The sequence below is a fragment of the Centroberyx gerrardi genome, chromosome 24 (genome assembly GCF_048128805.1).
Source record: "Centroberyx gerrardi isolate f3 chromosome 24, fCenGer3.hap1.cur.20231027, whole genome shotgun sequence".
Taxonomy (NCBI): domain Eukaryota; kingdom Metazoa; phylum Chordata; class Actinopteri; order Beryciformes; family Berycidae; genus Centroberyx; species Centroberyx gerrardi.
In genome coordinates, this window is record NC_136020.1 from 8,530,905 (window position 1) to 8,546,581 (window position 15,677).

Here is a 15,677-nt window from a genome sequence, read left to right on the forward strand (position 1 = left end):
TCTTTATGACAAGTGTGAAGAAGAATGACATCAACACATTGTTTCTGCTGACACCTTTAATCACTACTTTATTTAAAGCTGTGAATAAAAGGATATTTTCATGTGCAAGTGAAGACTGTGGATATCATACAGATACCCAGTTTTTGTGAAACAAGTGGGAGAGGTGTAGTCCAAACTGTCAAGGTGTTTGCCTGAAGCCCCGATCTTGATTTTGCCATATATATTTTGGGTATAAACACATTCAACGCACTCAAGAGTTTGGTTTACACATGGAAAACAAGCTTTTTGGGGCATCAAAAACATATAAGGCTTGTATAAATGTATTAATGCCAGTCATTGTGCCAATAGCTTAGTCAATGATCATGAGAAAAGACGTGAAAACACACCTTCAGTCCAGTGAATCAGTAGCTAAACAAAGCCAGAGAGTACCAATTACACATTGGGGCTTCTAACACTTTCATGTAGAATTTTCAATAACCAGGAGGGAGATGACTTGAGGAGGTTGTTTGTAATTGAAGTAAATAGTTTGCTTACATGTACCTGAATCTGCTAGAATCAGTCCTTCACATTATTATAACCAAACCATAAACATCAGTTATGTTGTTGCTCATACTGTGTCTCATTAGAACAAACCTGAAGCCTCAGTGTTCAACTGTCTCATATCGTTTACTTGTGCCAGTATGGTTTATGCTTTGTGAGCCTGCCCCCAAGTGTTGAAACGACACTACAGATAAATCAGGGTTGTAGCTTTGCTGCATTCAAGGTCTGCTGGTAAAGTCGTCTTCCAATTGGGGAATTAAAGTGCTTTTAGTGTGAAATAGCTGTTTTGGTAGCTGTTGATCTATTCCATGCTCTTTACGCCCTAAACGTCGCAACTCGGGTATGATAATAATAATAATAAAAAAAAATTATAGGCTATACCACTCCAGTCCTATTTACCACTTTCTTGGGTCGTTCATGTTTGCTCCCCTCGTAATTACAAGATTTCCTATAATGCTTGAAGGCAGCATTAATGTTCTCATTTTTGAAATAAAATGTATTCAAAGGAGGAAACACACGGCAGGGAACCTCATAGTGCTATGTTCTTCAAAAAATACACAGTGAATTAAATATATTATTAGTATATCGAGGTTGTATAACTAATTGTCATTTATAAATTAAAGAGGAATATTGATGATAAATTATTTACATAAATGCTCGTTCACGTGCGCTGGATCCTCGTCCACTTGTCGCCCATCTTCCTCCTGCAGACTGTCACAACTTGTCTATGAAGAACGCATTGTTGTCTAATATCGGCCAGACACGGATATATTGCGTTTACAACTAAAAGGTAATGTTATTTTTCATCAAACTAGCCAACTTTTTTTCTGGTTTTATTATTCATCTGTCATCTATGTTTCAGGAAGTAGCCTAGGTCTATTCAGAAGTTGTCTTAACTATTGTATTGTAAAGCAGCTATTGTGATTTTTAAGATTTGTATTTTCAGACTCAACAGCACTAGCCTACTGGGTGACTTGACAAGTCCTTTAAATAATATAACATGGGTAGGGCTAATATTATGAAGCATTTATAATAAAAATGTATGCAACATGAAATGGACATGTCTATCCAATATTACTACTAGTACTTCTACTAGTACTACTACTACCATTACTACTACTACATCTTGTAATAGCAAAAATAATCATAATCATAATCATAATCATAATACATGAATTCTTACATGTATGTTATACCTGCCTCAAGAAAAAAAGAATGATATTCTCAATGTTTTACAGAGGAGTGGAAGGTCCATGTTGCTAAATGACCACATTATGTTGTTAGGATCATATTTATGTTGTATTTTATTGTTAGTTTATAATATATGGCCCTAAAGTATGTTTCATTATGGGGAAATGAAGCTTGGTGCTGCAAATAACTCAACTTCCTTTTTGTGACTTCAGCAAAAGGTTGTCAGGGCTTGTGGTTTTATATTAGTTTTTTTCCCATTATCATAACAAATGACTGTTAGACAAAGTCTGTAACAGTTAACAGATCACATACAGTATATATATATATATATATATATATATATATATATATATAGGAATATACAGTAAGAGTTCTAATTATGCCCAATATGAGCACAAAGGCCCTACACTAAAGTAATCACATACCTTTCTTATGTAAGTCATTAATTATACTTACAGACTCTATTGTGTATAGCTGTCATGTGTGGCTCATAGTGTTTGTTTCTCCAGATGTGGAAGTCAGTCGTGGGCCACAATGTGAACATGAAGGTGGCTTCAGAGGGGGACGACTGGGAGACGGACCCTGACTTTGAGGTATGCTTCTAGGAGTGTGGATCACATAGAGGACATGCTTATTGGTGCTAACACTCCTCAGTCAGCACTTCCTCTCTGTGGAGTTTGTATTCTCTGTATTGTACTTGCCACCGTTTCCAAAGGTAATTCATTTTCAGCAGAGACTTTGCGTTTCAGAATGATGTGTCGGAGCAGGAGCAGAGGTGGGGAGCCAAGACCATCGAGGGGTCGGGGCGCAAAGAGCACATCAGGTAACCAGTCAAGATGCAGAGTGTGTGTACTTCTGTGCTGCTGCTGCTGTAAATGAATGATTGAACTTGTTAAGCTGATGGAGACTGATGTAGCAGAATGCAAGTACAGAGTGCAGGTCAGAGAGAGCAAAGAGACGCTGCTGTGTAGCAACAGGAAAAGGAAGTGAGAGCAGAGCGCAGGCTGTCAGGCAGTTAGTCTCTCCTAATATGGGTAACATGGGGTGATGACAGTGAGACTTAAACCACCAGGCTGCTCACTGCTGACGTGTGACCATGCACTTCAGCAGTAGTGCTGATTATAAGAATAGGACTGGAGACAGCTAGTAGATTTTGAGACTCTCTATACGGTGTGTGTGTGTGTGTGTGTGTGTGTGTGTGTGTGTGTGGTGCGACTGGTACATGCTACCATTTTCTGCAGGCCAAATATGAGTACTAACTTCGAGCACTGAGCATTGAAATTAGTACTTATTTTGATATTTACAACTTTAGCCATGCTCCATTATTGCTTTGAAAAATGTAAAACAAAATCTTAAATGTTAATCTAATCAGACAGCCACTTCCCATCTAATTTATGATCAAATAGTACTTCAGGTATCACTGATATCTAGTATGAGTACATTAGGTATCACTGTTACCTATTAGTGGGTACTTTAGATATCACTGATACCTACTATGAGTACTTTAGATATCACCGATAAGTAGTATGAGTACTTCAGGAATCATTGTTACCAAGTATGAGTACTTTAGGTATCACTGATACCTGCAATGAGTACTTTAGATATAACTGAGACATAGTAGGAGTACTTCAGTCTTCAGGTATCACTGATACCTAGTATGAGTACTTAAGGCCCATTAGTGTGAGTATGTAGTGAGTGTATATGTGTGCGTCTGTGTACACAAACATGCAGATGCCTGTATACTTGACCCCTGCATGACCTTCCAGTGTTGCAGAACTCAGGCAGAATGTCTCCAAAGAACATGAGCAGGTGAAGCAGAAGGAACAAGCCCAGGCTCCCAAAGCCTCCTACGGCTACGGAGGGAAGTTTGGAGTGGAGAGAGACCGCATGGACAAGGTTTGATCCGTCATAATCATTAATATTCTAAATATGAGGTGATGTTCCTCTCACAAACCTGTTTTTTATTTACTGCCATGTCCCAGAGGAGTTTGTGCAGATCGTCTCTTTTTACTGTTTACCTGTTATTCTGGATCCACTGCTTATATAGTCCACACAGGCTTAGTGTGTTCATCATGAATATGTCTCCACTATCCAGGTGGCCAAGGGGCACGACTATGTGGCACAGGTTGATCAGCATTCTTCCCAGACGGATGCTGCACGAGGGTTCGGTGGGAAATTTGGTGTTCAGAAAGACAGAGTTGATAAGGTGAGAAGCCAAATCTGCCGCTTTACTAATCTTCTTAAAGCGCTGATGGAGTACTAGTCCGCAAACCTTCTACTCAATGCACTGTGTTGTTTGTGCAGTCTGCCATGGGCTTTGAATACAAGGGGGAGGTGGCACAGCATACATCCCAGAAAGGTAGGCCAACAGTCCAGCTTCAAAAACATCACTCACAATGCAATCCTCCTTTCTTGCAAGTTGCTACCCAACAAAAATGGTCTCACCCACTTCTATGTTTCTTACAATGCGTGTGATTTTAGATTACTCCAAGGGATTTGGAGGAAAGTATGGGGTGGAGAAGGAAAAGGTGGACAAGGCTGCCTTGGGCTACGACTATAAAGGAGAGACAGAGAAGCACCAGTCACAGAAAGGTGAGTTAAGGTCGTAGCATCAGTCAGTCTTGACGCTATTCGCCTTGTGACATAAATGCATGTTTTATTTTTTCATTCTCACATGTTTTTACCAGATTACTCCAAGGGATTTGGGGGGAAGTTTGGTGTTGAGAAGGAGAAAGTAGATAAAGCTGCCTTGGGCTATGACTATAAAGGAGAGACAGAGAAGCACCAGTCACAGAAAGGTGAGTTAAGGTCGTAGCATTAGTCGGGATTGACGCTGTTCGCCTCGTAAACGCATGTTTTTATTCTTCATTCTCGCTCATTTTCACCAGATTACTCAAAGGGATTTGGCGGGAAGTTTGGTGTTGAGAAGGAAAAAGTCGATAAAGCTGCCTTGGGCTACGACTATAAAGGAGAGACAGAGAAACATGAGTCACAAAAAGGTGAGGTAACATCCACAAGTTCATACCTCAGTGTATTACAGGATTTATGTTAAACTGATCCCATTGATCTCTCTCTTTAAGATTATTCAAAGGGTTTTGGAGGTCGTTATGGAGTACAGGAAGACCGCATGGATAAGGTGAGTGTTGTAACTGATAATAGTGAATGAAAATTGCCTCTTGACATTTCTGAATTAACACATTTCCCCTCCTGTTGATGACTGCTAGAGTGCAGCTGCCTTCACAGACATGGACTCCCCTACCTCTGCTTATGAAAAGACACAGCCACTGGAGGCTTGTAAGTTTACATTTTCTTTCCTCCTCATCACACTCAAGGCTGCTATGCCAGCTTGCTGTAGAACAATTTCATTCACGGGAGTTGAATTCTTTCCTGTGATCGGCAGTGGGCTGGAAGACACTGCAAATGTACTGTTATCATTTCTATCTGTGCATGCAGCAAGTGCAGGTGCAGGGAAACTGAAGGCGCGTTTTGAGAACATGGCCAAGGCTTCAGATGAAGAGAACAGGAAGAGAGCAGAAGAGGAGAGAGCGAGGAGACAGGCCAGAGAGAAGAGAGAGCAGGAGGCAGCCAGATGCAGACAGCAGGTATGTAAATATGTAGTGTGTATAGACGTGTAATGCAGATTGCTGGAGGTTCTGAACTAATTTCCATGCAGATTAACAAGTTTATTCTATTGTTTCCCTGCAGGAGGAGAACAACAGAGAAGAAGAGGTTTATCCCCCACCTGTTCCAGATGTGGCTCCGGAGTCCAACACGCCACCACCAGAAATCCACCGGCCCCTGCCTGAGATACCACAAGAAATACCTGAGCCACAGGCAGAGGTGCACCACTCAAAATGTCAATTGTACCGACAAATCAGAAATCATTCCATTCACTATATTGCAGTTCTTCCCTGGGCGAGGGGCTTATGTTGAAATCATCTCAGATCAACTCCAAGGAGTTTGAGAAGAAAATGTGGCGAGGTCATGTAACCAGAGATTTTGTGTGTGATGTCAGGAGGAGGAACCAGAATATGAGGAGGAACCAGAATATGAGGAGGAACCAGAATATGAGGAGCCCCCCTGCTTGCCCCCGCGCTCCGATGAGTTCCTGGACCTGGAGGAAGCCCAGGCACCGCAGCTACCTGGGGGACCAGCAGAGGACGAGGCAGAGGTGGAGGAGAATGAAGGAGAGTACGAGGACATCGATGCACCACCGCCTGGTCAGTCAGAGCAGGACTTGACGAGCAAGACTCTGCCCTGTCGCATGTGAAACACTCATTAATGTCAGTGTTTTCTTCTACAGTTGTGGATAATGACTATGAAGACCTGACGTGCGGCCAGACGGCGGTAGCAATTTACGACTACCAGGGAGGTATGTAAAAACACTTTTTCATTTTATGTTACAGAAATCAATATTGTGATCGTTTCTCAACACTTGTGAGGACAAATCCTTTGGTCTCCTCTTGATACAGAGGCAGATGACGAGATCTCCTTCAACCCGGATGATGTCATCACCAACGTAGAGATGGTGGACGAGGGCTGGTGGAAGGGACAGTGTCACGGACGCATCGGTCTGTTCCCCGCTGCCTTCGTTCAGCTGCAGTGAGCGCCACAGTCAGGCTTTTCTTGTAATGGCTCAAATAGGCGAGAGACCTCTTTTGACCCAGGAACTTTTTGCACATATCTTGGGTCTTTTCACAGGAGGAAGAAGAGCATAGAATGGGAGAATAAATCACAGCTATTTTTGTGCCAAATGGTTTCTGATCAGCTGATTCAAATCTTTTATTTCACTGTGTGACGCCATGCTTAGCGTAGGTATCTGTGGTAATTAATATCAGAGTAATATGAAACTGAAAATGTTATGCTGGCAATTTTCTATCACATTTTTGTGCAATCATCATTGACAAATTCATATTGGCAGCAAGGGTTTATGCCTTATGTCTGCAATGAACTGATCGGTCAATAAAAGACTCTACTGGCAAGCTTTTTTTGTATCATTTGTATGCTTACAAATTTTATTACTGTCCATTATTCATCACTGACAACTTACGATGGAAAGCAACAAAATACTTAAAAAACAGACCAAAAAATAATGGAATAGAACAAACCATGGAATTGTAAATGTTGATTTTCTTCTGAATACCCACTGATTTAATTTGTAGCAAAGAATACACATGAATCGCCTCCACTGCCATGATGCAGTAACCCAGGCCACACATATTTTTGCACAAGTCTGATTTCCTTAAGACTCATACCAGCATCAAAATGGGATCCCTGTTCCATAAGAACAAACGTTTTCCTGCAGTGAACTACTGTACAATGATACTGTGACACAACCATGAATAAATCTGATCATCCACTGACCAGAAAGGGATCAAGAGCAGCAAGTCCACAATTAGCATGTATACACTCAAAGGAATACATGACATGATGCCAGGCCCTTGTGTCACAAGTTTTGAAGGCAAAGCAAAGGTCCTTTGGTTTCTTCTGTTTTACCAGGCAATGCCCTTCTTCTTCTTGGCATTGCCTCCTTTCTTCCCCATCCGTTTGCCTTTCAGTTTCTTGGCCTGCCGTTGGTTCATCCACTGAGGATATTGTCCATGTTCATCCAACTGAGTTTTCTTGCTGCGCTTGCTGTCCATGTCCATTTTCCCATCTGCAACACAAAAGGAAAAATTTGTTGAAATCAGATTCTATAATCAACACACTGTGTCCCAAAAACTAAAAGGTAATCTGTTTTAGTTAATTATTTAGTTGCCTTTGTAGTTAACAGCCTTGTCATGTGATGCTAGTGGGCCAATAGGAGCAGCAATGTACTAATCACTGTCAAATTATGTGCTTCCTGCAGAGAAATGTGATTATGTCTTAGAGGTTCTGCCAATTCTTTGAAGCTTAATGTCATTCTTGAGTAGCCCAGGCTGCCCTCACAAACAGTACACTCTCTTTCTTTGGTCATACAGAGTGTTACCAACCAATCAGCCTGCTCTGGCTCCCTATGCCTTTGCCATAACTGGCAAATCAACAGAATGGATTGTGGTGGTGGTCTCAATACACTTACTTCCTCAGCAGGATACCAACTCGTAAGTTATCACTTCTCTACTAGTTACATTTATCCCTGAAACACATTATTGCATCTACCTTGCTGATTTCACAATGCAAGGTTACAATCCAATAGAGGAAAGTAGACTTGAATAAACTCTGGTGGGCTACTGACTTGATTAAAAGTACAATAAGTAATTCTAACTGATGAGTATAATTTGGCATCCTACTGCGCTGCTGTCAGTAGCAGTTCAGAATCAACTACTGGTAAGAAAGTTTCAAAATAAAAGACTATTTTGAACCTTTATGACTGTATAGTCTGCTGTGTTATGGGCTGAGTTCTCACTCACCATCACCCTCCCCCTCCATGTCAACATCCTGCTTCTTGATCTTGTCAGCTGGCACCACTGTGGCAATCTCCTGCATGTCACTCATGATGGCCTCTCCTTTCCCATCCAGACTCAGAGCTTGTTTCAGACGGGCCAGCTCCTTAGGAGCGTTTTTCTTCCTCTTCTCCGCGCGCATCTTTCGCTTCCATTTGCTCCGTTGACTTTTGGCCATTTTAGGGATGTGCTGAAAAAACGCACCAACCACAGTTTCAGGAATATACACTACGTAGCGTAGGTAGTTAACGTTATAGATAAAGTATTACACTAGTCCACGTTATATAAACCAGCATAACTGGTATATATGAAAATGTGTCAATTGTCACTTTACATTAATTGCTAACTATATTCACTACCTTCTAATAATAACACCAAAGTACTTGATCGTTATTAAAGCAGCAGCAACATTTCTAGCAAGCTATCAGGTAGCTACCGTTAGCTTGTTAGCTTTCCAACTGCTATGCCATGGAACAACTGTCTTCAAAACAATCACTTCTAATCTAGTTTAGCCTGCTGAATAGCAATCGACTGATAGTAAAATTCACCAATAAAAACCAATGGGCTGTAACTTACAAACTACGTTCCTTGTTGAAACTTCTCCGTGGACAGACAGAAACACACACCGCACACGTGTTTACAAGAAGAAAAAGTCGATGACGCACTTTCGAAGAAAGAGGAAGCTGATTGGCTGCCTCAGTCAATCCCTAAGATCGCAGTGTCTGATTGGTTGCCACTCCAGATCCAGGAAGGACGAGGGATCGTAAACACGACACCGAAGAGAGGAAAGTGAGCAAACCAAACCCTCAAATACATGTATTTTACATTTATTTGTAACGGTAAATGCATATGGTTATAGACTAGAATCTCTGTCCTCTTCATGATACAGAATATGGTGGTAATTCAGCATTAGAGCCGGATGCCAGCTGCGTTAAACTTCACGAAGAATAAGAACAGTCGATAAAACTGCTGAAAGTGAAGCAGCGTCGTTGTTAGGTGTTATTGGTGTCTTTAAAAGAAACAGACAGCGATGAGGAGCAGCTCTTCGGCCTCTCTGGCTCCTGCTCGCAGCTTCGGCTCAGTCCGCCACAGCTCCCCGCTGTCTTCAGGTTTAGCACAGACACTCAGCCTGTTGGACACCGCTGCAGAACAACTGATGGTGCACAGAGACTTCCAGGCGGCTTTCGACACATGTGACAGAGGCTTGGCGACTCTCGAGCAAGAGGACAGCAGGTAAGTGGCCCTACTTCTAATGTCACCGTATTATGTGGTGTTTACTTCCCAGACTGCACTTCGTAACACTTGAGTGCTGAATGTTTCTGTGTTATTTAACTGTTTTATCTCCCTAGGTGTGGAGAGTTTAAGGCAAGCTTCTGCATTTTAGGGATTCAAGCACTGGCTGAACTGAATCAGTGGCATGGTGTGCTCTCGTGGATCCTTCAGCATTATGAGCACCAGGAGAAAATACCTGCCAAGATAATGCAGATGTGGTAAGGACTCTCATGTCTTGCACAGCAGGCACACACTGCAGACATTACTATCCGATTTCCTTTTCAACATCATACTAACAAACTAACCCCCTGTATTCATGTTCTCTCGTTTTGGCAGCATACTTCTCTACACCAAAGTGGATGAGCAGGCCACGATGCAGGAGGCAGCCAGACTCTGGCTCCACTGCCCGTCCAACAGCAGATTAGCAGGGTTCGGGACGGTGGCAGAGCTGTACCTGTTGCATGTCCTCGTGCCTCTCGGACACATGGAAGAGGCCCGGGAGTTAGTTCTTGGCGAGGTTGGGAGCGGGGCGTTCACAGAGGACCAGAGGCAGACGGCGCTGGATGTTGTAGAGGAAAAAGAACGGGAAAACCAAGAACCGCCTCCGGATCCCAGCCACAGCCCAAGTCCTGAAACCTCTGGACATACTGTTTCACCTCAAGGTCACAGATTTTACTTCATATCCTTACGACAAGTCACATAATTAACAATAAATGAATGAAGTATGTGAGTGTATTTGTGCTATACAGGTGCTGTGATCCAGAAGCTTGAAGCCATGCTAAGGTTTTTCTACAGAAGAGTGTTGGTGAGCAGCACCGGCTCATTCCCTCTCCGCAGAGTCTTTCTGGCTGTCGTCCTTCTCTACATGCTTCTTGTCCGAATGGATCCAGGTTGGCCAAACTATTCTTTGGATTGTAGGCATGCTGGTTCGATCACCAGGCTTGTTTTATGGATGAAAAAATTAGGTTGGAAACAAATCAATACATTTTTTGTCCTGTTCTTTGCCCACAGCTCTTCCCTCTTCATTCATCTGGATTTCCAAACTTCTCCAGCTGCTGAAACAGATGTGGAGCGCCATGTTTGCGCCGTACTATCAAGCACTCGCTCACAGCAAAAGACTGTAAATTCCTGAAAATCACAGTGTGTTTTGTCCATCTTATTGTTTGATTCTGTATTCATTATATTTCATTGTAATTAAAGTGTTCATGGTTTATGTATGGTTCTGTTTTTAACTTAACTTGGACTTTTGGAAAATGTCAATCATATTAATAATGTATATGCTATTCCACTCATCAAGGACAGTCCAAACAATATTTGTACATGCATAATTCTCTTCCCAAGCTAGAAACCATAGACTCATAGATGATGTCTTCAAGATGTAAATATGGACTTGCCCCACAGACAGTAAATGGGAAACTAATTTCATTGCCCGTCACAATGCTTCAGCTCCTCCCATTGTAACATTTTCCTTTTCCCTAACTCCTCCTTTATGTTGCAAGTCCAGACTGTACATCTTGATGCAACACCCAGTTCAAGTTTAGGTTTCAGGTTTCTGGTTTCTGGCTTTGTGAGAGTTAGGCTATTCATAATAATTGGACTGTCCTATACCACTGGAAAATCATTAAATTGCTTAATTGAGTTGTACTGTCCTGTAACATGATGCTGAAATTTAGTTTTGATGCATCAGCTTTTCACTTACATCTAGCATTAAAAATACATGGACATTTGAAACAAGAGTGCACTATATCCTATGCAAAATGTGCTAATATGTATATTTGCATGTGTGCTATACAGAGAAAAATAGAGGGGGAAATTCATTAGCCTATATCAAACTGATCATGGTTGATAATTTGCCATCATGCTGCCTACTCTAACGAAAAACAAATATGATAATCCAATAATAAATTTTAACTAAACTAGAAGACAGTATTTTAAATAAATATATAAGTCCCTATAGGAATATTATAATGATGCCATAGGCGATAACAATACCATAAAGTACAATAAGTTGACTATAAACTCACTATTGAATACCATAGACACACTACAAGTCCCTATAGAATTATTATAATGATACCATGACGGAGGGGGAAAAAACCATAAACGCACTATTGAGAAGACACCACAGAAGCATAAGTCCTAATATCAATATTAGGCTATAGTATTTTTTGTTAGGGTAGTGTCAGATATTTTATAGGCTATATCTGTTTTGTTAATGTCTTTATTATTATTACTAAACATTGTCTGCGCCTGCGCAGTTAATGTTAACGTTAAGTTTCGATTCCAGCAAAGCACTGGAAAACGAAAGTGAAGTTGAAGCTGTTCATACGGCGGAGATGTTTGGTCGGAGATGTGCAGAGTGCTGTTTTACTTACGCATTATTATAAAATACGGGAAGTGTTTGATTAGTACAATGTCGTTTAACCTGTACATGGCAAGAATCTCCTCCAGGTTTGACCGTCTCCACTCCTTCACACCGTCAGGTAGTTTATTGATTTTGCAACATACAGTATGAAGTTATGTTTGTGCTGATGTCTAGAACAAGGATCCTCAAACTGTTTCACGTCAAGGAACCCCAGATGGGTAAGTGTTAGACCACTGACACCCATTTCATAAGATATTGCTCCGAGGAACCCCATTTGAGAGGATTTTTGTTGTTAGATATGACTTTGTACAGAATTATATACCACATATGGCTCAAGAGTGGAGAGAGGGAAAGCTCTGACAATAGGCTACAACCATCTAGACGTTGTTTCATTGTGTTAATCTTTAGGGAGTGAAATAACAGTGAAATTAAACTATTCCTCATTTTGCTGAAACCCCTTTAAGGACCCCTGTTGGTCCCTGGACCACTGGTCTAGATGTTATTCAGCACCAAGAGCAATTTACACTGCCCACTAAAATAATATGCTGCTTTATAATGAAATGGTTCAAGGTGTCACAGACAAAAGATTGACTTGTGTTGATGTGGTCTGCTACAGGCATGAGAGGACTGATGAACTACGGTTTGTCCTGCTGTGTGAACACTTTACTGCAGGTCTTCTCTGCTACCTGGGAACTGGCAGACCTACTGGACAGGTAAGCCTGTCCATGCTGTCTCACTATCCATGTGGTATGATCCTGAATTATAAGGCAATGTTGCCGTGTGAAAACCTCAAAACTCCAGCTTATATTTCATGTTTTAACTTCAACTGAAGGATTACACGGTTCTCTATGGGTTGAGAAAGTTCTGCACCCTTTGGGCTTCTGAAAACCCTTTCAAACCCCATTGGATAAACTCAAAAATGCATGGTGGTCAATCTGAAAACAAGGCTAGTTCCTGAAAAGTTGATATTTGGGAGATTTTTTGGGAGGTTTTCACCCGAGCGGCTATAAATTACCATGGAGATTAATGAGGTGTATGAACATCATATTCTACAAGGTGGGCACCAGTTGGTGGTACTGGAGACAGCAGTCGTAATGTCCCTCTGCAGCTAAAGAAAGCTCTTATGGCCATGAGGAGCGACCAGCCTCAGCCTGCTCCTCATCACAACTTCCTGCACTGTCTGGACAGAAACTACATTCGACGTATGAGTGGCCAACTGTCCACATGCACCATAAATAAATACTTAACGTAGGTTTACCCCACAGTCCCTGACATTGACATGTTGTTTTACAGTTAGTATACAACATGATGCCGATGAGGTGTTCCTCTCCATTCTGAACTTCATGCAGCAGCAGATGGATGACAAACAGCTGGTTCGTCTTTAATCACAAATGCCCAAATTTGTCCTTAATTGCATCAACTACATTTACCTGTATTTTGTTCTCCGCTAGGCTCTTGAAATCCAGAATCTGTACAAGATTTCAGTGGAGACGCACCTTCAGTGTTCAGAGTGCAACTCCGTCCAGTGCTGGACCAGCTACCTGCTCAACCTGCCTCTACATATAAGGGAGGACCGCAATTCCCTGGTGAGCTTTCTGTCTGTTCAAATGAGGATTCTATTTGCCTCCAGTGAATTTGAATCTCTGCTTCAGGGCTATTCCTAAAGTGTTCACTGTTTCAGGAAAGCTGCATGACGTCCTTCTTCGAGCTTCAGGAGCTGAAGTGCGGGGACTGTTGCTTTTGTGCACAATGTGGAAGCAAAACTCCATCCAAACAGGTGAGGTTTGGTTTTAATGCTACCCCAAAAAATACTACCTAACATACTCAAACATCTCTTTGCTCTTTCAGGGTTTCAAACTGCTCTCCCTGCCCCGTATTCTGTGTGTGCACGTGAACCGATTCCGCAGTTATCGTGGCTGCACTCAAAAACTGGATTGCAGAGTTACTTTTCCAGAAACCTTTGACTTGTGGGAGAACCTGGGAGAAGAGGCATTCTCAAAGGACTATGTCAAGGTACTTGATACAGTATTTACAGTAGAGTATCTAGAGATTGTATCTGTTGTCTGATGTTGTCATCTAAAAAGTTATTGTGTGTTCTTCCAGAATGACTGCAAGTATGAATTGTTTGCAGTAATAGTTCACTCTGGTAGTGCAATGTTTGGACACTACACTGCCTATGTCCGTCACAAGGGGAACCATCAGTGGTACTTTGCAAATGACAGCCATGTAGAGCAGGTGGGTCTGGAGCAAACTGACTTAAAAACAGTTAATTTTTGTCTTTGTAGTCCTTAAAAATGGTTAGACATGAAAACCTACTGTATATCCCTTTCCCAAAGCTTTGCAAAGGTTGTGCATAAGTTATTCATATCTAATCATGCATGTTGTGACGTTAACGTGTGAAATGTCTGAAACCATTTCTTAGGTTTATCCTTTAAGGTGATATTTTACTTTGGCAGAACAGTTTAGCTCACTTTTCAGAAGACACGCCTCCATAGGAGATGGAGCAGTCAATATTAGTCTTCCTCAGAGCAGCCAGGATTGGTGGTTGATCCTTCATGAATTCCTACAGAGATTAGCTTCCTAAAAATGATGTTCTACCAAAGTGAAATAATGCTTTAAGGGTTGTCTAACAGAGACAAAATAGTTGCTAATTAAAAAAATATGTTAAAGATGTATTTTTATCTGAATGTAGCTCTCTTTTTGTATGTAATTGTGTGATTCATTTGGTCTGTGATTTGCATGACAACATCCAGGCCACCTGGAAAGACGTACAGACAACATATGGAGGAAATTACAGGTAAAATGATTAACATCAAATATTTGAATTTCTAGTATTTTGAAAATATGACAATGTTATTACATCCAAACCGACCCGGAGCTCATCCCTGTCAGCCAACACTGACTATGCCATGGTTCACTTTTATAAACTGGCTTTTGCTTAATAACTGGTTGGTTGACTATTACTGTTTATTGCACGGTTCTTACATATAAGATATATCATATATATAGATAGATATAGTATATCTGTATATATATTATATATTAATTGTATTTGTCTTCTTGCTGTCTTTTATCCTTTTTTCTTTCCTAACTCTGTGAAGCACATTAACTTTAACATTCTTTTGAAAAGTGCAATATAAATAATGATTATTATTATTATTATTATTATTATTTACAGAAATACAGCATACATGTTAATGTACAGAAGTACAAAAGAAGAGGAAGAACAGCCCCAGTGTTCAGGCTGATTGGATGGATGGAGACGATCGTAATTTGGGGACAAAGTGCACTACAGCTTCAACATGGAGACTATATTAATTCATAGGAAATATAAAGACTAATTTATTTGAATTGATTCATTATCTTTTTTATTATTTTATTGAATGATGAATAATGATGATACATGATGAATAGTTTTGGATTTTAAGTTTTAAAGGTTTTATCTTTCTGCTTTTTATTGAATGATGAATGATGATGATACATGATGAATAGTTTTGGATTTTAAGTTTTAAAGGTTTTATCTTTCTGCTCATATAGAGACTTGATGCACCAGCACAATTGTGATGAAGGGTTTAATATGTGTTTTTGTACCAAAGACCACTAGGTGGCAATAAAGACTCAAACCACTGATGAGTATTTCTCTCTCAGACCACACACATTGTGAACACACTGAATGATACTGGGGGTTGGTTTTAAGAGAATGCTTAGCTTAGATATTCACTGTTTGGGGGGAAATACCTGCAAAAGGCCTCACTGTTCATTTCCCTGACACTGAATACATGACTCACTTTTGCAGAACAATGAACTCATTTTTTCACTCGGGCTGCCAAAAACACTAAAAAATACCTCTTCCTGCATCTGACACTGCTTTTATGTATTGCATTTTC

General features: G+C 40.8%; 4 protein-coding genes across 7 annotated transcripts; 3 read left to right on the top strand and 1 right to left on the bottom strand.

Moving 5' to 3' along the window:
* The first annotated feature begins 1,070 nt into the window (after positions 1-1,070).
* hcls1 (hematopoietic cell-specific Lyn substrate 1) lies at positions 1,071-6,687 on the top strand. 2 transcript variants are annotated; one of them, XM_071905663.2, is made up of 16 exons: positions 1,074-1,330; positions 2,241-2,324; positions 2,481-2,554; positions 3,498-3,627; positions 3,827-3,937; positions 4,036-4,090; positions 4,213-4,323; positions 4,419-4,529; positions 4,620-4,730; positions 4,812-4,867; positions 4,956-5,025; positions 5,185-5,333; positions 5,437-5,571; positions 5,747-5,951; positions 6,035-6,103; positions 6,204-6,685. In XM_071905663.2, exons 2-16 carry the CDS (start codon positions 2,241-2,243, stop codon positions 6,335-6,337), a joined length of 1,605 nt encoding a protein of 534 aa, XP_071761764.1. In that variant the 5' UTR covers positions 1,074-1,330; the 3' UTR covers positions 6,338-6,685. The 2 variants fall into 2 exon arrangements, with proteins under 2 accessions (XP_071761765.1, XP_071761764.1); XM_071905664.2 differs by lacking the exon at positions 4,419-4,529 and having other exon boundaries at positions 1,071-1,330; positions 6,204-6,687.
* A 14-nt stretch (positions 6,688-6,701) lies between these two features.
* Positions 6,702-8,794, bottom strand: llph (LLP homolog, long-term synaptic facilitation factor). Its single transcript, XM_071905665.2, has 3 exons — positions 8,730-8,794; positions 8,121-8,343; positions 6,702-7,387 (listed from the first exon to the last, which is right to left on the bottom strand). The coding sequence occupies exons 2-3, from the start codon at positions 8,329-8,331 to the stop codon at positions 7,224-7,226; spliced, it is 375 nt and encodes a 124-aa protein (XP_071761766.1). The 5' UTR covers positions 8,332-8,343; positions 8,730-8,794; the 3' UTR covers positions 6,702-7,223.
* Positions 8,795-8,906: 112 nt separating this feature from the next.
* pex26 (peroxisomal biogenesis factor 26) lies at positions 8,907-10,638 on the top strand. The gene is made up of 6 exons (XM_078282093.1): positions 8,907-8,942; positions 9,172-9,386; positions 9,503-9,643; positions 9,762-10,087; positions 10,175-10,315; positions 10,437-10,638. The coding sequence occupies exons 2-6, from the start codon at positions 9,184-9,186 to the stop codon at positions 10,547-10,549; spliced, it is 924 nt and encodes a 307-aa protein (XP_078138219.1). The 5' UTR covers positions 8,907-8,942; positions 9,172-9,183; the 3' UTR covers positions 10,550-10,638.
* Positions 10,639-11,752: 1,114 nt separating this feature from the next.
* usp18 (ubiquitin specific peptidase 18) lies at positions 11,753-15,418 on the top strand. Of its 3 annotated transcripts, none has more exons than XM_071905698.2 (10): positions 11,753-12,008; positions 12,407-12,503; positions 12,847-12,992; positions 13,084-13,163; positions 13,242-13,376; positions 13,472-13,567; positions 13,639-13,803; positions 13,894-14,025; positions 14,544-14,587; positions 14,969-15,418. In XM_071905698.2, exons 1-10 carry the CDS (start codon positions 11,945-11,947, stop codon positions 15,036-15,038), a joined length of 1,029 nt encoding a protein of 342 aa, XP_071761799.1. In that variant the 5' UTR covers positions 11,753-11,944; the 3' UTR covers positions 15,039-15,418. The 3 variants fall into 3 exon arrangements, with proteins under 3 accessions (XP_071761799.1, XP_071761798.1, XP_078138348.1); XM_071905697.2 differs by having other exon boundaries at positions 11,753-11,908; XM_078282222.1 differs by lacking the exon at positions 13,894-14,025 and having other exon boundaries at positions 11,753-11,908.
* The last annotated feature ends 259 nt before the right edge of the window (positions 15,419-15,677 follow it).